At 43.0% G+C, this 19,555-nt stretch overlaps 1 protein-coding gene across 5 annotated transcripts in view; it reads left to right on the forward strand.

Annotated features, from left to right (window-relative positions):
* Nucleotides 1-223: 223 nt before the first annotated feature.
* Nucleotides 224-19,555, forward strand: part of PDLIM7 (PDZ and LIM domain 7) — a 59,863-nt gene continuing 40,531 nt past the window's right edge. The window contains exons 1-2 of one of the 5 annotated variants that reach the window (XM_081317378.1): nt 224-327; nt 8,516-8,622. In XM_081317378.1, the coding sequence (XP_081173504.1) occupies nt 8,518-8,622 (105 nt within the window). In that variant the 5' untranslated portion in view covers nt 224-327; nt 8,516-8,517. Of the gene's footprint in view, nt 328-630; nt 650-6,815; nt 8,623-19,555 lie in introns of those variants that run through there. The other 4 variants (XM_081317379.1, XM_081317380.1, XM_081317381.1 and 1 more) reach the window with 4 other exon arrangements.

Consider the following 19,555-nt stretch of genomic DNA (forward strand, 5'->3'; position numbering starts at 1 on the left):
AACGGGATCGCCTTTCCTGCTGATCCAGTCCCGCTTGAAGTCACCGCCGGCGCCCACGCCTCACCCTCCCCGGCTACATCACCCCCAGCAGCGACTCCAGGGGGAGCCTTCGGGCCGAGGAGGGGCTTCCCACCGCCGCGCATGCGCTCCTAGCAAACGGCGGCTCAAGGGATTTGGCTGAATGGGGAGGTAGGCGGGGCTGTTCTATCCGGCCCGAGAGGAGCGCGAGAGAGATATATATAAGGCTCGCTCTCGTCTGCGCGGCGGCGAGTGCGCTGGAACTTCAGTGGCCCCTCCGCGAGCTGAGGCGGAGAGACTGCCCTGCAGGTAGGTAGCCCATTTTATGCGGGAGACGGGAAGGCGGGAGATTTGGCCTTTCCTGGGGGAGCTCTGGCATAGCCTCGGGGGTGGGGACGGGGGGGGGTGGGGTGGGGCGCGCGCGCCTGGCCAGTGTAGTAAGTACCGGGACGTGACTTGGTATCTCGGTTGTAGCCCGGATCGCCTGGTAGCGGGGCAAAGTGAGCGTCCTGGAGCAAACGGCGCTGGGTCCCGCTTGCTTTCCTCGCTCACTTTCTCGCATCTCTCCCCTCCTCCCCACCCCGCATCTTCGGCGCGTGTCCCGGAGGTGGAACAGAGCCGGGCGTCCCGAGTAAGTCATCTACTATCCTTCCCTCCGAGCACCGTTGCAAGCGCGCCCGAGTCCGGGTTGCTGCGACACCGTCGGGGGTGGGGTGGGGGTGGGAGTGTGTGTGTGTGTGTGGGGGGGGGGGTGTTCCGCGGCCCTTGTGGCGTCTGCTGCGATGGGCATGATCTTAGCTCCTGGATGTTACCGGCTTTCCCGGCTTCCTTTGCCGGATCGGAACGCCCGTTTTCTGGGCGTGAGCGGGGCTGCAGACGACGGCAGGCTCTCCTCTCAATTGGGGAAGGGATCGGGCTTTTTTTGGTCCTGCTGCGGCCGAAGGAGAAAGTGGCTTCAGGGGCTTTTCGTGAAGGGAGGAAACGTGAACATTACCCTTCCCTGAAATTAGCTATTTCGGTCTGTTGGACTATATCCCTCGCACCAGCCGTCGATGCCATTGGTTATGGATGATGGGAGTTCTGTTGCCCAATGCATCTGGACTGTCCCAAGGTGGGGAAGTCTCCTGTATACAGTAGTAGTCTGTCACAGGTTGCCTCCTAGCATATGGACCTTTCCGTGTTGTCTTTTATATACAGTATCTTTGTGCTCAAACTTAATACATTATTTTAATTGTATGGGTGCTAGCGGTATTTAGAAGAACCCAACTCCAGGCAAGCTGTGATATAGTTTGGCTTTTGTAGTGGACCTGAGCTGGGGTGCTATTAAGATGGTAACGCATAGCTCTTTTCTGGCATTTTAACTATAGGAATTTTTTTTAAAAAAATCTGATTGTGAATAGATTTGGAAGGGATGTTGTGATAAATACCCCCTCCACGCAAACAGTATATCTCTGAAAACAAGAAAGTAAGAAGAATCTTAGTTGTTCTTTAATGGAGTTTTAGAAACGTTTGTGTGCCCACGAACAAGAAACAGGATTCTGAGCAAAATGATCTTTTGATCTTATCCAGTGGGGTTCTTGTTTTGATAGCTTAAAGAAATTATTCTAGGGGAACAAATAAATTAAATGACATGCTTATATATGTGTGTTTCTTTCTTACTCTGACATCAACTGTGATGTGAAGGGACACCCTAACCAAAAGAAAGTTGAGTTCCTAAGTGTCAAAACTATTTCTTAATTTTAAGGACATTTTTTTAATGCTACTGCATTATTAAATCATTTATCTTAAACAACAAGATTAGTGAGGAAAAAGATTTCCAAATGGGGTTGGAGTTGGGATTAATACTCCCTGGCTATTGCTCATCTGGTTCTTTCCATTTGGGAGAACTGCCAGCTGAATCCACATAATGAATAAACTTCTGGAGATGTGCAGGGTTAAAAAAAGAGAAAGAAAGCCTAATCATTCTCCATGTCTTCCATTGCCCTCCACTCCAAAGTAACTTTACTCTGAAAAGAAACGATAAAAGTTCTGATCTTTGCCAATATTAGGGATTTTAAACATGCTATCTCCTGGGACCGAACTTACTTCCTTGAAGTTGAGGGATTTGTGTGCAAAACAAAAAACCATTGGATCACTCTCAGCTAGGTAATGTGAAGGGACATTTCTTTTTATTTCTAAAATATTTATTTTTATTTCTAAAAGTTTTATTACAGAGGAGTATTTTTGTGTTAAACTTTGCAAAGGAATTGGAGGCTACATATTAAAAACTAAAATTCGATAAGACTTTTTCTTTAGTGCTGGTAAATATATGGAAAAGTATCTGCCTTTTTTTTACTAGTACAGTGGGCTCCAGTGTTGCTGAGTGTTTTTACTTTCAAGACAGTGTAATAGTGCATGAGTAATTTTATTCTCTTCTGCTTCAAGGCAGAAGCCTCTCCTTATTCCCTTGTTGTTGTTAGTTGCGAAGTCGTGTCCGACCATTGCGACCCCATGGAAAAACGTTCCTCCAGGCCTTCCTGTCCTCTACCATCTTCTGGAGTCCATTTAAGCGTACGCCTACTGCTTCAGTGACTCCATCCAGCCACCTCATTCTCTGTCGTCCCCTTCTTCTCTTGCCCTCAATCTTACCCAGATTCCATTTTAGTTAATGCCTACTGGTGGATTGATTAGCTTTCCAGGTTAGGTTTGTATTCTGCTTTAGGATCCTTGGATCATTAGGGATTCTAATGGGGATCGAGAAGGGGAAGCAAAAGTGATGAAATGTGTGACTGACCTCATTAAATGAACTCTGTGACTTATGTACGTACTGTATGTCTGATGGGATAGAGTTTGTCTCATGATGTTGGTATGTCGTTACCTCCCGTATAGACTATTCTAATGCTGTCTACATGGGGCTGCCCTTGAAGACCACCCGGAGGCTTCAACTGGTGCAGAGTGCAGCTGCACGGGTAGTGATGGGAGCACCCCGATACTCCCATATTACACCCCTCCTGCGTGAGCTGCATTGGCTACCGGTTGCCCTCCGGGTGAGATTTAAGGTGCTGGTTCTTACCTTTAAAGCCCTACATGGCTTAGGCCCGGGATACTTGCAGGACCATCTGCTGCCGGGAACGAATTCTCATCGCCCAGTACGCTCACACAGAGAAGGCCTCCTCAGGGTACCGTCGGCTAGACAATGTCAGCTTGCGACCCCCAGGGGAAGAGCCTTCTCTGTGGGAGCGCCAGCCCTGTGGAACCAGCTCCCCCCTGAGCTTCGGATGGCCCAAGATCTCCAGTCCTTTCGCCGCAGCCTCAAGACACTCCTTTTCCACCTGGCTGACCTAGACTGACAGGGATTTTAATTATATTTAAAATTCTAACTCTATTCTTTAATTTATTTTAATTTATTTCAAATTTTATTTTTAATTTACTGTACAGAGACCTTTAAGTTTGTTGTTGTTAGCCGCCCTGAGTCCCTCGGGAGATAGGGCAGGATATAAATCCCATTAATAAATAAATAAATAAAATCTCCTTGTCAGCGTGGTTGCCAGTAGATGCTATGCTATGGTCAACTTCCTGGGTGGAGTTCTTGGTGCCCTCTGAGCTTGGTTGTTTGCTTTCAGATGTTTCATTCCCTAACTAGGTAACATCATCAATGCATGTAGTATTTCAGCAATGAAATGTTTGTTCAGTAAAACAACCAACCTCAGAGAGCACCAAGAATTCCACAGTTCACTTCAGAGTTACAGATATTCTCTTCTATTGGAACTTTCTTAGTGCCTGTCAATTACTCTGCCTTGCCTGACCTAAGTTTTTGAAAGATTCTAAATTTAAAGCACAGGGACAGGCAACCAGGACATTTGGGAAGGCTGTAGGAGGACACAGCCTGGAGTTCAATCCTGACCGGCTCAAGGTTGACTCAGTCTTCCATCCTTCTGAGGTCAGTAAAATGAGGACCCAGATTGTTGGGGGACAATATACTGACATAGTAAACAGTGCTGTAAAGTGTAAAGCACTATGGAGCAGTATGTAAGTCTAAGTGCTATTGCTATTCAGCCACAGTGCATTTGGAGTGGGAATTTTGGAAACTGCTGTAAAATAACTGCAGAATCAAGGTCAGAGCAAATTCCACATTGTTTGCAACTCTCAAGACTGTAGGCCTAGCCATGTATTAGATATATTATGGGCATCCACTCTGAGTGGCTGACAATATCTAGATATACAATTAAAACTAAATTAAAGGTATCTATTGTGACACCAAAATAAACCTGTGTCATAATATCATCATACAGATGACAAAATTCTGTGCTTGCATCATGAGGTCTTTTGAGGTATATCAATCATATCATTTGCATGATGATGTTACGACACCTTTGTCACAATTTATTCTCTTATAGATTCTTGTGTTTGCAGTGTGTCCACAATTGCTTTAGCATTATCTTTACTTACAGAATCCCTTATAGATAAAAAATAAAAATGGTGGATTGTTACAGCCCATTCTTCTTTATAATAACAAGGTCAGAAAAAAGACCAAAAAATGGGTTGTGGAAAGCATCCATTTGGGATGAATTGTGGAAATAAATTTGTCGGTTTACTTTTTGATAAATGAATATTTTATGATTAGATATTCATATCAAGACAGCCATTTTGGGAAAACACTAGTAACATGTACACAAAATTTCAAATGTGCCTATCGGCTCTTAAAAGATTGTTAAGCCTGTTTGAATATAATTTCTTCATTTCAACCTTAATGCTAATCTCAACACTTCATACCTTCCTCCCAGCCAGTACAGATATGTATGTCTGTTAGTTTAGAACAGGGGTAGGCAACCTTGGCTCTTTTATGTCGTGGACTTCAACTCCCAGAATTCCTGAGCCAGCATGGTTCAGCTTGGAAACCCTCACTTTCTCCTCAGCATAGCTGGCTCAGGAATTCTGGGAGTTGAAGTCCACGAGTCATAAAAGAGCCAAGGTTGCCTACCCCTGGTTTAGAATAACACAGATGAAGTGATTTCTGATTCATGTAAACACATTTGTTATTCTTTAAAAATGCCAGAGTGTTTGAGGGAAGCAGAGTCTCTTTCTGGAATCTCTGTGGTTCCTGTCTCCTTCCTTTTCAGCATACAAATCCTAGCAGTGCCTGTTGGTGTATGTAGGTATGTTACCCTATCTAACTGACACATTGCTTCAAAACTTGGTCACTACCGAGAAAAGCATAGAGATGAATAAGGCAGAAATTTTACAGTATGAAAACCTTTCTCTGCTTACTAGTGTTTCCCTGCATTTAGACAGAGCCTTTCTTTTTCTCAATGCCTTGATTCACCTTTATTTCTCCATATCCAGTATGTTTTATCACAAGGACAGCTGACTATATTATTGTAGTTTTCTAACTACAAAGCAAACAATACTCCAATCAAGAAACTACTAACTCAGACAAACAAGCTAACACTAAACACCAGCCCAGTCAAGGAACCACCAAGTCCACTCCCATGAAGAGTGACAGAGCAAGCCATTAGTATATAAAATGAGAGCAAAGCCCACTCCCTTACTTGCACTTATGATGTTACCTAGTTGATAATGAAACATCTGCAAGAAAGCAATCAAGCTCAGAGAGCACCAGGGACCCCATAAGTAAAAAGTCCTAAAAGACTTACTGGGGAATTCTGGGAGTTGAAGTCCAGACATCTTAAAGCTACAAAGGTTGAGAAGCATAGAGGTAGCCTGAGACTGCAAGAGCTGTATAACACAGGATGCTACCACTCTTTACCCTGGTACTTTTGGCTGGGGATGCTCCGGTGAATCTAAGAATGCTGTAGAAACCTTGCACCAGGCAGACAAATAACTGATGACTGAGCTCTTGTTATGAGGCATAAGACATTCCTCCTGCCCGTCCAGGCATGTTTTGCCAACTCAGGTTTGGGAGGAGGTGGGAGAAATCTAGGCTCTCAGATTCTTCCAGCAAAGCATGTTCCTCTGCGATTCCCAAGGAGAGAAGACATTAAACTCTTGGAAATGTTTCAAGCTGAAGCACCCCAAGGGCGCAAGGAAAGGATGGTTCAAGCTAGTGTGCTGCCAGAATTTTTTCTCAGGGAGCGGATGGGGGGGTGTCATTATACTCCCCCCCTCCCTGTTGGTCTTCACGATATACATTCCCAACTATCCCGCCTTAAAAGAAAGCCATGTTTTGGGTGTGGGAGTACATTTTTCCTTTCTCCTTCTGATTTGGCCTGATTTCTGTTAAATCAAATAAGAACCAAGCTGACACTTGGGAGTGTTCCCAGTGAGTGCTGCAGCCTTGATGAGCAAGCCTTGGAACATGACAGCAATGCTTGCCTTATATAGACAACGCACCGCCTGTGGGAAATGGAGGAGGCAAAGGAAGGGCTTTGTGTTCAGAGGAAACCTTTCCTGCTTACAGTGCAGGGAGGAGGTTTTAATCAGCTTATGTTGTAAGGAGATAAGGGATAGCCATATCTAAGCCATATCTTCTTTTTAAGTGATTGTCCACTAGGACTTCAAGGTCCCTCTCACAGTTAGTGTTTTTGAGCCAGGCCTTGCCTAATTTATACTTGTACTTTTAGTTTTTCTTAGCTGTGTAAAACTTTGCTTTTCTCCACATTAAATTTGTAAATAAATTTATTAAATGTAAATTTATTTATGAATGGGAAGTTGGTTGTCAGTAAAGACAGTGTTTGTCTTGATCGATCAATCACAGTTTCTCAACTATGGCAATTTGAAAATGCATGGAATTCAATTTCCAGAATTTCCCAGCCAACATGCTGGTTGGGGAATTCTAAGTGTTAAAGTGCATATATCTTCCAGCTGTCAAGGTTGTAAAACACTGCTCTAGAATTGGAGGTGCTGTTGCATCCTATTTTGATAGGGGAGATAGGAAGTTGGCTTAAACTGGATTGATTTGAGGTATGCGGGGAGAAACAGTCATACTGAGTTAAATAAATTGAATCACTAGGTCTTTACATAACTGCCATTTTCAGCTTCAGGGACACCTACATTATTAGAGAGAAAAATCCCCCAAATTAAGGTTTTTTAAAATACACCTTGTTGATAAATTTAACCCATGCTTTTAAAAAAGTGAATGGAACAAGGAGTTGGCAGATTTCCATTTTGCCTAAACAGTGGGAAAGTGTCCAAACACCTTTACTGAAAATTTCATTAAATCTTAGATCTTTCATACTGATTGGGTCCCATTACAAAAGGAGAGTGTTGTTGGAGATGCCATGAGAAGTATAGATTTTTGCAGATGGTCGGCAGTTTGGCGGGTCGAATCCCGAGTGCCGCGTAACAGAGTGAGCACCTGTTACTCGTCCCAGCTTCTGCCAACCTAGCAGTTCGAAAGCACGTAAAAATGCAAGTAGAAAAATAGGGACCATTACGGTGGGAAGGTAACAGCGTTCCGTGCGCCTTTGGCGTCTAGTCATGCCGGCCACATGACCACGGAGACGTCCTCGGACAAGCGCTGGCTCTTCGGCTTTGAAACGGAGATGAGCACCGGCCCCTAGAGTCGGAAACGACTAGCACGCATGTGCGGGGGAACCTTTACCTTTACCTTTAAAATTGGTATCTTCTGACAAAATATCATCCCACATATTCAGCTGACTTTGAGACAGGTTTTAATGGTTTGGTCATCAGTACTCTTTTGAACTATGTACCTATTACATGGAAGTGATGGCTGAGCAACAAAAATGGATTTTCTGTATTTTTCTGATTGCTAAAGTCTTGCCTTTTCATATTGGAAGCAATTATTTATGGCCCCAATCACTTAATGGATTGAAGACATGATGTTACTTGGAATTATGAAGTTGTTTACAGATGTAGATTATGCATGGATATAGTAGTTCTAATGAAATATGATAATCATGTACTCTAATCATGTAAATGCATGCATAAGAGGTGCTTCACACACACATACATTTTGTTTTGTTTTTTATTGTTTTCCTTTTCTGTTCTTTTTAATTATATATATGCATGTGAAACTTTTTTTTTTAAGAAGAAAGTCTACCACCCATTTGTTCCTGTCCAGGAGTAAATTTAGTGCCTAGGTATATAGCAGCCTTATTTATGCAACTACTCCAGGTACTTAATAAAACCTGAGCAAAATTGATAGGAATATAAAACAAGCCGATTCAAACACCATGTAAATTGACCCAAAATGTCTGAAGCTCCCGTGCATTAAGGCTGTTGGAAATACAACTTGGAAGAGAAGCACCTTGGCTTCTAGTAACTGGCTTCCAATGTATTTTTGGACAAGAAAAGCTTGTGGGAATTTTCTGTAAAGAAGTGGGTGGGGAATGAAACTAGCTCTGGAGCAAATGGAAGAAGTTTAATAGTGCAGCAATTGGGCAAGGATATTTGCATAAAATAGCAAAGTTCTAAGATCTTGCTCTGCAGCATGCTATCATTTGCTCACCCTTTGGCACCACACCTCTTCTGCCTGCTAGGTATTTCTCGTTTCTACTGTTTTGTGTAACTATTAAGTTAATATTTTCTAACCCCTTAGACATGAGTGACATGGACTCGTACAAGGTTCTTCTGGATGGGCCAGCACCATGGGGGTTCAGACTGCAGGGTGGCAAGGACTTCAATATGCCACTCTCCATTTCCAGGGTAAGTAATATCATCTAAAGCCCCGTTAGCGGAACTGTTGTATTTTTCATTTCTCCCTCTACCATGCACGCTTTGGAGGATATTGAGACATTGCAATGACCGTGTTACTTCATCGTTTTGGTTGCAAACATTGGAGTTAAAATGTTCACAGCAAGTTGTGGGCTTGTCTTTTGCTCACCAAACCAAGCAAGGCCCTTCCCTCAGGAAACTGCCAGTTTGGATTGCTCCCATGATGTAATGAGAAGGTCCTCGGCATTTAGGCTGTCACTTGATATCGGGCTCTTGAAGCTCCCACACACTATTTTTGAATCTGTGGCAATAGCTCTTGCCATGTGGCTAGGTGGAGATAGCAGTACAGGAAGGGATTGTGGTAATATGAATACACATGCCTGCAGTTCCAAATGTGTTGGCAAGATGTGTAATTTAGTTGATCCAGAGGGCAGCAGTTTCTGTTTGACACATTACTGGCAGCTGTTACTTGTTGGTAGTTAATCAATCTTGGGGTGTTTTTTTTCCAGCTGTTGGGCTTGGGCTTTTTTTAGGTTCCATTTTGCAAATTCATGAGGTTTCCACTTAGGCAAAATAAGACTGAGTTTTGTAGCAGGATAAGAATAAGATGCACAGCGTCTTTTTTCCAGAAGATCTTTTTGTAGATTACTGGCTCTAAGCTCAGTCTCTGCATCTCCAAAATGAAATATATAGGAGCCACTCTCACTTTCCCTGTTCATTTCCCCCCCCCCCACATATTCTACAGGAAAGCCTACAGATTAGCTTTCCTGCTAGAGGCTGTGGGCAGAGAAGCCACAAGACAGTACAAATAAGGTCTTACTAAACTGGCACTCTCCGGCATTTATTTTATTGATTATTTATACTAATCCTTTCTGCTTACATAAGCCACCAAGCAGATATATTGGGACTCTAGCTCTCAATATTACCAATCAGCATGGCAAAACTTTCTGAGCTGCAAGTAGGGTTTGAGATGACAAAGAACCATCTTTGGGGAATGTTCAGTTCAAATACCAGTGCAGTTGCAATTTGGCAAAACAGCATTAAGATGAATACTTTTTAAATGCCTTGGCTTCTCATGCCTTATGCAGAAATCTCAACTGTCTCTTTATAAGGCAATAACGAATGCAGGAAGGGCCGGTTTGATATTGGGATTAAATCCAGGTGATGATGAATTCTAAGTCTTGCCTTAGGCACAAAGCCAACCGGGTGACTTTGGGCAAATCAGTCTCTCCATCTACTGTGAAGAAAGCAAAGATGGACCATTTCTTATAAATTTCACTAAGAAAACTAATGGGCTTGTCTGTACTTCCTGGGACTGACATCCCCGCTCCAAGAAAAAAAACAAAAATCACGAAGAAGGTTTCTGCCAGAGAGCAAGTGCCACGAAGTCTGCTTTATTGTTAAGATTAGTAACCAACCGCCCCTTGGGATCCACAGGTATTTTCTCAGTGTTTCCTTTTGTTCATTATTAAGTGTACCTTGGGCTTTGTTTCTGGGCTTGGAGGGCCATCTTACTGTCACCCACTGTGGATCATTCTTGACCTGAAAGTGCCTCTCTGGGGTTGATTTGGCTGCTTACAAAGCTGTCACTGGATGGCTTGCAGACAATTCCCCCCCCCTCTCCTTGGAATTGCCTTATAAGCCTAGGAATGCAGCCACCGCTGACGCCTGCAGCTCTTTGGCAAAGCAGAAGGTTTCTTTATGAGCTAGAAGCCCTCAGGGCTGGAGAAGGGCACCATGAAGTCTCCCAGAGCCAGACACCATCTCCCCATGCAAACCCGCTCCTAAGTTTTGTTTTTGTGCCTCTCACCCTCTGGAGCACCTCTTTCTTTCCAGTTTGGTTTGTCTGGGGCAGTCCTGTTTATCTTCTCTGCTTGGCTATTCTTGCAAAAGCGTTCTTTCTCTAGCCCATCTCAGGGGAATGAGCTCTGCTTTCCTGCTAGGAGGTTTTTCTGCTGAAACAGCCCCAGCTATTCCCACTCCCTCCCTCTCTCGTTTTGGAAAAAGATTTCTCTTGGCTCACAGCCAGCTCTCAACAAAGCCCCAGCCTAGACAGGGTAGAGCTGTTCTGTGGCGAGACCCCAGCTAGTGCCTCCCACAAGCATACCAGACAAGAGTTGCAGCCCCTCTCCTTGGCCCTAGCGTGCCACAGCAGCCCATCCCTTTTGCGAGCGAGGTGGGCCCTTCTTTAGTGGTCAGGCCTTGGGAAAACTTTGCTTCCTGTACTGTTGTGGCTCACTGCATTTGCCAGCAGGCATCATGGCTAAGAATAGTATCCCTTCCTTCCTTCCTTCCTTCCTTCCTTCCTTCCTTCCTTCCTTCCCTCCCTCCCTCCCTCCCTCCCTCCCTCCCTCCTTCCTTCCTTCCTTCCTTCCTTCCTTCCTTCCTTCCTTCCTTCCTTGGGCAAAGGTAGATGGTTACCACTGGCCTGTGTTCTGGCAGAGCACCAGTGTCTATTTTGGCAAGCTTCAGAGGGAATATGGTTCAAGGATTCATTGCTGATTCTGGCAGTATTACATACAGTATTTCCACTAGAGTTGCCTCATTTTACTTTTGTCCTTCCAAAAAGGATGTCTTTATTTTTCCAATATATGCTTTCCTCTTCTTGGTTAAAAAATGTTAATTTCCTTTTCTGCTTAATAAATGCTGGGAAATTTGTGCAACTTCCGGAAGGAGTTGGTCAGATATGACAATTATGACGTATCAGGAATGATTAAGTCAGGATTTTTTCTGTTAAAAATTAATAAGGCATTAATAAAGATGCCTTTCAGTCAAGCTGGATATTCTATGACTGCATGGACCAGGTTGAGGCTCATAACAAAGAGGAAAGGGGCAATAGAGCTATTTGAAGGTGAAACTTGTTGCTTTCTGAAGGAAACTGAAATGCAATTCTCAGCCAGTGTGATCTTAGTGAGGACTTTGGGATTTGTAGTTCAGGAAAACCTTTGTTTCATAAAACTCAGACGGTATGTGAGAACTTGATGGACTTTTGTAAGACTAAGGACAAAATAATATGCTCCGTTGCCAATATTCTGTCACTAGAGTTTTGCCTCTTTCTTTCTTTTTAAATGGAAACTTAATCCATGTGAAGGGGCCATGCTAATCATATCTATATCATTACAATTTTAGTATATGTGCTGCTGAAGCAAGCACACTACTACTGCTTTACTTCTTGATTAGAAATGCTGGAAAAATTATCTTTAACCAGCTTCTTGGTCTAAAACAGTTTGAAAACCCCTGATCTTGATGGCTGTAGTACCCCAAGTATGATATGAGTAAAAACATAGGGCAGAAGACAGGTTTCAGGGCACAAAATGCAGAAACTTCTGGCATGGAAAATAAATAGTGGACTGCAAATAGTGGAATGCACTTGGCATGTCTCATTCAAGTATTAGTAAAAGATTTGTGAGATATTGAACATAGGCTGAGTCATGTGTGCAGGACTGCCTAGCATATTTAGAGGTTTCAGTAGATGTGACCACATACAAGTTTCTATAGCAGCTTTATTCCTGTAAAAGAAAACAGAATGGCAACAGCTAAACTATATATTATAAAAGGTAAAGATTCCCCCGCACATGCATGCTAGTCGTTTCCAACTCTAGGGGCCGGTGCTCATCTCCGTTTCAAATATTATATAGGCAGCTATATTATATAGGTGGGGAATATCTAAGAACCAAATATGGCTATTCCAGAATATGGTTCATATTGTTCAGCTTGATTGATTAATAGATGTGATCCTCTTGGTTTGGGAGAATATGAATTTTAGCTTTCCTGAAACCTGAGCCTTGTTCTAGGAGCAAAAATATGAAGAGGAATTGATACTTTGCAGCTTCATAGCATTGTTTGTAATAATTTTATTACCACTGTAATAAACTGTATAATTTATTTTTGTTTCTGGTTTGCTTATTTTAGAAATGCTAGCTTGGACAACACAATGCTTTGCCTATGGCTCTTAGGTTTTACAGGCATTTGGAAGAAGAATGAAAAATGGAAATATATAGAAAACTGTTCCATTTTTAAGTATAGGAGTCCTCTTTTGGGACTGCTCTCTGAGGTTATGGTTTCTGTAGTGCTTCTTAGGCAGAATGTCTTATTCCAAGACCAGGTGCACTTTTTGGATTAGATGCCTCTAACCCAGGGGTAGGCAACCTCGGCTATTTTATGACTCATGGACTTCAACTCCCAGAATTCCTGAGTCAACATAGCTGACTCAGGAATTTTGGGAATTGAAATCCATGAGTCATAAAAGAGCCGAGGTTGCCTACCCCTGCGTTAGACCCTAGACAGGGGTAGGCAACCTTGGCTCTTTTATGACTCGTGGATTTCAGCTCCCAGAATTTCTGAGCCAGCTGGCTCAGGAATTCTGGGAGCTGAAGTCCACGAGTCATAAAAGAGCCAAGGTTGCCTACCCCTGCAACCTAACCACTGTAATCTTTTTTTTACCAGACTGAATAGGTGTTCCAAAACAGAATAACGTGGTGAAAGATTGTGCATACTTTTCACATGTTTTGTCCTTTGAACTCTGAAGAATGATCCTTGAAGATCAGAAAGTTGGTTCAAGTTTAACATGGGAATAATTGTCTTTCAAATAATCCAGATCCAGTTCTTAGTACTTACCCATAAATGACTAGGAAGGCAGTCAGTTACTACTGTCTGAAAGTGAAGTGAGTTCCCTTTTGGAGTTGTGATTCTAAGGAATTCTTGGCCCAGGATGACTGAAATGGATTTCTAGAGCCCATCTGTTCCGGGATGGCTTTGTTGAAGAGCAGAGCTTGACTAGTACACTCTGCTTGGGGAGCTGACTTCCCCTTAGTTCTCTGTTCCCTCTGTCCTTGGCCTGCATAGCTCGTGGTTAATGGCATGAGGATGGGAAAGAATAGCTTAATCAGACCAGTTTAGTGAAGGCAGTATAGCTGATATCTTGAATGGAGATGCAGCCAAAAGCAGAAGCAGCTCTTTAATATTTTAATGAGTGATTCTGCAAAGATGAATGGGGGTCTTTCTTGGAAGAGGCAGTTACGTTCTTTAGCATCTCCACCCAACTCTGCTATGTGTGTGGGCTTCTTTCCTGCAATTGTTGGCATAAGTAGTAGAGAAAGAAGTGAAGGATAATGGGAGATGCTATTGGAGCAGGCATTCCGCTTCAGATATTAGGAGTGGATTTGTATTATGTATTACGTATTCGGCTAACTTTTTGTACAGGCTCCCAAAAGTATAGGCCAGTTCAACTGAAATTAAGTTTTAAATTATACCTTAGCTAAAGTCATCCTTTCTACGTGAATTACCTGGTATCTGATGGAAACTAGAACTGGGTGGCCTATTCTCTTAACTCGTTCCTTACTTCTAGCTCAGACAAAGTCATGCAGCTTAGTTAGCCCCAAGTCTGGCTTCAGATAGGAGTGAGGAGGAATGCACAATGAATTTTTAAAAAGCATTTCCTGCTGTAATATACAAGGTTTCTTCTGTGATTCAGTAACTTTTAGACAACTTTAGCCTAATTTGTAAACCTCTTGACCTTTCAAAAATCTACAAGAGTAGTAATGCTGTGTTGTTCCTTTAGCTTTGATTTATAAGCAAACCGCAGTGGTCAGAGCATGGTATCTTTTTTTAAAAAAAATATTTATTTATTATGAAACTTCTAAGCCAGCCATCTTGCTGAGGTAACTCTAGGCAGCTTATGGTCATATAATTAAAATATGATATGTTTGTTTATTGTCTTAAGGTTTTATATCTTTAAAATTCAGTTACATCTTACCTGAAAACTACAAATAAATACATTGGGATGCTGCCTCTGACCAGTTTCATACTGATATATGTGGTTGTATGCAGTAACAGCTTAGAAATATAGTTTTATTCCTTATTCTATCTCAAAATGCTTTTTGAGGCCTGTAATTACTGTGTTTCCCCAAAAATAAGACAGGGTTTTACAATACATTTTTTGGGGACCAAAAGACCTATCAGGGCTTATTTTTGGGAGATATCTGACTTTGCAGCTGGCCGCCTGCTCCCTCCTATCGTCTGCTTGCCCGCGGCCACAACGGCTTACAGGGCAGACGCTGGGGAGGTGAGGGCAGCACTGGCGGAACGGGTCTTCAGGTGAGGAGAGCGGCGCGGACAGGCGGGAGAAGCTGAAGAACCGGGCGGTGCAAGCCCCCCCCTGCCGCCTCCCTCCATCTGCCACACTTTTCCCTTTTGCAAGCAGACGAAGCTTCCAGTCTCCCGTCAGTTCTCCATCCGGGTGAAAAATGTTTAGGCACTTATGGGGCGCTTGGAAATGGAGCAATTCGCTCTGTTTCCAAACACCCCATAGGCCTCTAAACACTTTTTTGCCCAGAGGGAGACTGGATCACCTTCCCCACCCCCCACTTTGGCCTCTGCGCTTGGACTTATCTGCATTGGCTGCAGTTGCTGCAGGCTTGCTGGTTCCTGTGCTGGCCACGGCCACCCCCCTGGGCTTAGTTTTGGAGTAGGGCTTATATTAGCAGCACCCCAAAAAATTCAGGTTAGTGCTTATTTTCTGTGTGTGTGGGTCTTATTTTTGGGTAAACACGGTACATGGTGGTTTTAAGTGCTTGTTCATTGCTCTCTTCTTGTTTAAAAAACTGGGTTTTATGTCCTGAGAGTCAAATGGCTGCATTACCTATAGGACCTATAGGTGATCTAATGTCTTTCTGAATGTTATAACAAGATCAACTGATCTTGATTGCCACATCAGATCTGTTCCCATGAATGCGATCCTTAACTACCATACTGCAGTTATCCAGGAAGATGTAGAGAAACCTACAGTAGCTACAGTACTTGCTGTAGAGCCCTCTATAAATACAGAACAGGTGCATTCATTCATTCATTGGGGGGGGGGAGATAGCCAAAAGTCTATTAAAAGGATGAGAATAAAAGACATGACTGACCAATATAGAGGGAGCTTGATTTCTATGTTCTTCATCAGGTAGATCTTCTGCATAGATATGACTTCTTTTAGTCTGATGCAAACAGCTAATTTACCTCTATCAAGTTCTTAAAGTTTCTGCTGTTATCCTAGTCCTGAGCAAGAGGCTGAGTTTCTTTTCTGAAAAGTAGAGATTAATAGTTCTGAAATTTGATGGTTTCCAATAAATCATTTTAGGAATTAGAATTGAGGCTTCTTACTTTTTTAAAAAATAAATTATTTGTTGGGCAAATTTCTGTATTGTTTGAGTGGTCTCTTCTGCAGAATATTCAGAGATGCTCTTTTATTCCAGACAGTAGAACACTAAATAATCAAGATATCTAGCTCATTTTGTCTATGTGGTTAGAGCATCCTACTAGACTTGAGAGATGGAAGAAGCTGTCTTCCAGGAATATGGAGTTTAACATTTGTCTGGTTTCTGCATTGTGGGGTAGATACTAAATAAACATTAAACAGTTGCAGTACAGCAGAACCTATTGGCTCATTAAATTCTATGCCCTGGAACTTGAGGGTTCATGGAATGTATGACTGTTCTGGGCTGTCTGTTTAGATCATTGTGAGCTTGTAACTTTTGCACAGTTCAAGTGTGCAAGTAGAAAGATGTATGAGTCACACACTGGCAAGTAGATGAAATATTTTTGGTTTTCTTATTGCAGCAGTGTGTCAAAGTGGTCTTGCAACTCATGTACAGCTGGAGAAGCCCAAGCTTTTTGTGTTTATTCTGACATATCTAGCTTGACAGAACTTGCCAAGAAGTATGACGCTGGATGAATTCCATTCCTCAGGTTCCTGGCTCTGTTCATCATATACCAAGTGGTCTGCTTTTTCTTGTGCCTGGTGCCTCTCTCCTAGTAGGGAAAATGTGCTATAGTAAGGTTATTTGAAGAATCACCTAAACCAACAGCCAGGATGATGATATTGTACGGGACATTGATGTCAGATCTCTGCCCTTCCAGAAGAATGAGAGAATGGGCGATGACAGAAAAAAGCAGATGGGATGATTTATGCCCGACTTGTTCAGCTGTCCCAAAGCTGAATTCTGAAAACCAGAGAGGACTGCTGAGGTCAAATGGAAAACAGGATAAAAATACACTCCTTGCTGTTAGATAAGGCTGAAGCAAGGTGGGCATTTTCCAAGGAAGTTCATTGGCTAGATGGAAGAGGTGCCTCCCCCAGGTGCTGTACATGTCCCTGTATGGGACATTTTCCCAATTTGTCTGATAGCTTGGAAACTAGATGCAGAACTGCTGTTTACTGAGAATGGGATCATTGACAAACTTCATTGTTGAAGTTTGATTCTACCAGATCTTAGAGTTTGTCTCTATAAAGTGGAGAAAGTTTGTTCCAGGGTTGGAAATCTAGGTAGAAATCCATGCCAGATGCTTTGAACTGCCTATCATACAAGTCAAGTGAAACTGTAATGGGGTGAGGTTTTTTGATCAAGATGAGAGGCAGAACATTGAGGTCCTTCCTGAGATGCTGAAGGCTAATATAATCACCCTTTGACTTTCAGGTTTCTGCCAGATATTTTTGCTGTCCTTTAAAACTTGTTTTCATTGAGGACTTGGCTCTTCTTCCGCAAACTGTCCTTCTATATCATTTTGATTACTGCATATATAATTTTGGCCCAGATGAGATGTTGGTTGAATTTGATGGATTCAAATTCAGTTGAGGAAGACTGGCCTACTTGCCCGAATGCATGTCAGCAAGTACACATGCACACATATACACTCACACAAACATGCTAAACTAGAAAAAGCCCTAATAGTGATATTCCTGGAATGCTTGTGAATATATATTCCTATATTTGTAAAATGCAAATACCAGCTCCTGAAAGTAGCACCAAATAAGAGCAATACAGATGAGTTTCAGTACACGTATGCAGTTCTTTAAAAGCAACACATCACATTAACCTTCCCTGCTTAAATGTTAGTAGCAGTAAGATAGCAGTTGGCTCCACAACATCTGTTCAACAGGAGAGCTAGATATTTGAATGGGGAACCAACTTCAGAGTCTTGACTCCTCTTTCAAGGTTGGCTGCAGCGAGCAGGTATGGAACATCTAATGGGGAAGGTCATCATCATTTGGGAAGATCAGGGAATGAAGAAGCACGAAATGCAGAAAGTTGCAAAAGGAAAAGCCCAGAGGGTGGGTGGAGAGTGAAGGAAGGAAGCCAAAAGCCAGGTGTTGTCTGAGGCAGCTGGCTTCAGGACCGAAACTTCAACCCAGGCAGGAAATAGGGAAGTGCTGGCTTATACTGTAGAAAGAACATGACCTGCCTGCTTTCTTTGGAGTGGAGATTGTGGGGCCTCAGCGATGATGTATGCCTGGGAATAGACTGCCTGTCCATAGGGCAGACCCTGGAGCCTTGAACTTCCTGCCCAGCCTGATTAAGTATGCAGCCAAGAAGAGGGCAGTTTGTAGACTTATTTGGTCTGTGAAGAAGGAAGGAAGTGGGGAGGAGGGAGGGAATTCAATTGTGCCAGAAAATGGAAGGTTAATGGATTCTTGATGTGCGCTTGTTGCCCAGCTTCAGGTCCTATGATTTTCCTGCTTCTTGCTTTGAGAATGCCAGGCTCTTTCTTTGCCCTGTAACACCTGGGATGGTGGGTCTGTACGCACTGCTTGTCCTTCTCTGTGTGTTATGCGGTACAGTACTATATCGGGGGTGAGGATGTATTGTTTTTCAAGGCTAGTTTTCTCTTCCTCTCTAGGAAGCCATTTGCACCATACGTAGGTCATCCTGAACAATGAATTGGTTGTTTTAATGTCTAAACTGTCTTATGACTGTGAAGACTTCGCTCAGAAGGCCCAGAAAAATGCTGTATTATGTTCATACTAGTCACATTATGCCAAAGGATAGGTTCCAAAATGGTGGTCCGTGTTGTGGCTTGAGCTCCTCAGTATTGTGGAAACTGTTACGGGTCTCATCTAATATTGCTCACATCTAAAGGCTTAAGATGATCTGATTTGATTACTCCATTTCTAAAAAGCCCATAAGTTTCACTTTTCTTCTATACTTCTCCTCTCTGAGTCTGCCCCACTAGGTAGACCAGACAAAGCGATCCCCCTACAACATCCTACCAATAGATCTTGCATACTTCCATCGTCATCTTCCTTACTCTGAATATTGAATGTTTTCTCAATATTAACACTCCTGACATTGTTTCTTCTAACTTTACCACTATATGGCTTTATAGAGCATTCTTTCCTGGTGTGGCATTCTGTGGGTTGTGTTGGTTTTCCAACATTTCTCGAATTTGTCTCAAAAGTCCTGGAGTTGTAGTTCAAACCTATCTGGAGACTGCTATTTTGGAAAGGCTGGTGTGGAGTAACTCTTAGAACATAAAAGTCTGAGTCAACCTGTTCTCAGTAGTAGTATAGAAGTCACTGCCAAAACTGGCTTCCCAGTCTACTGCTTCCATAGCCCCAACATTTCCTGAAGCCCTCCAATCCAAGTTCTAAAGCAGCTTCGCGTTCAAGATTAGCTGGAGTATGTTCAGTGCTTCCATCCAGTGAAATAAGGAGAAACTAAGCCGTGGCAGGGATTCTGGTGTTGCCTTTTTTATTATGGGAACTTATAGCAGTGTGTATTTCTTGCAGTAGTTTTCCTTTTATGAAAATATGAACTGATGAAGCATCTGTTTACCTGAGGAAAAAATTTGGCTCTGAAGAATGTTTGCACTGGCAAATAGGTAAAGGTAAAGGTTCCCCCGCACATGCGTGCTAGTCGTTTCCGACTCTAGGGGCCGGTGCTCATCTCCGTTTCATAGCCGAAGAGCCAGCGCTTGTCCGAGGACGTCTCCGTGGTCATGTGGCCGGCATGACTAGACGCCAAAGGCGCACGGAACGCTGTTACCTTCCCACCGGAGTGGTCCCTATTTTTCTACTTGCATTTTTATGTGCTTTCGAACTGCTAGGTGGGCAGAAGCTGGGACGAGTAACAGGCGCTCACTCTGCTACGCGGCACTCGGGATT

The sequence above is a fragment of the Vipera berus genome (genome assembly GCF_964194415.1).
Source record: "Vipera berus genome assembly, chromosome: 2".
Lineage (NCBI taxonomy): Eukaryota > Metazoa > Chordata > Lepidosauria > Squamata > Viperidae > Vipera > Vipera berus.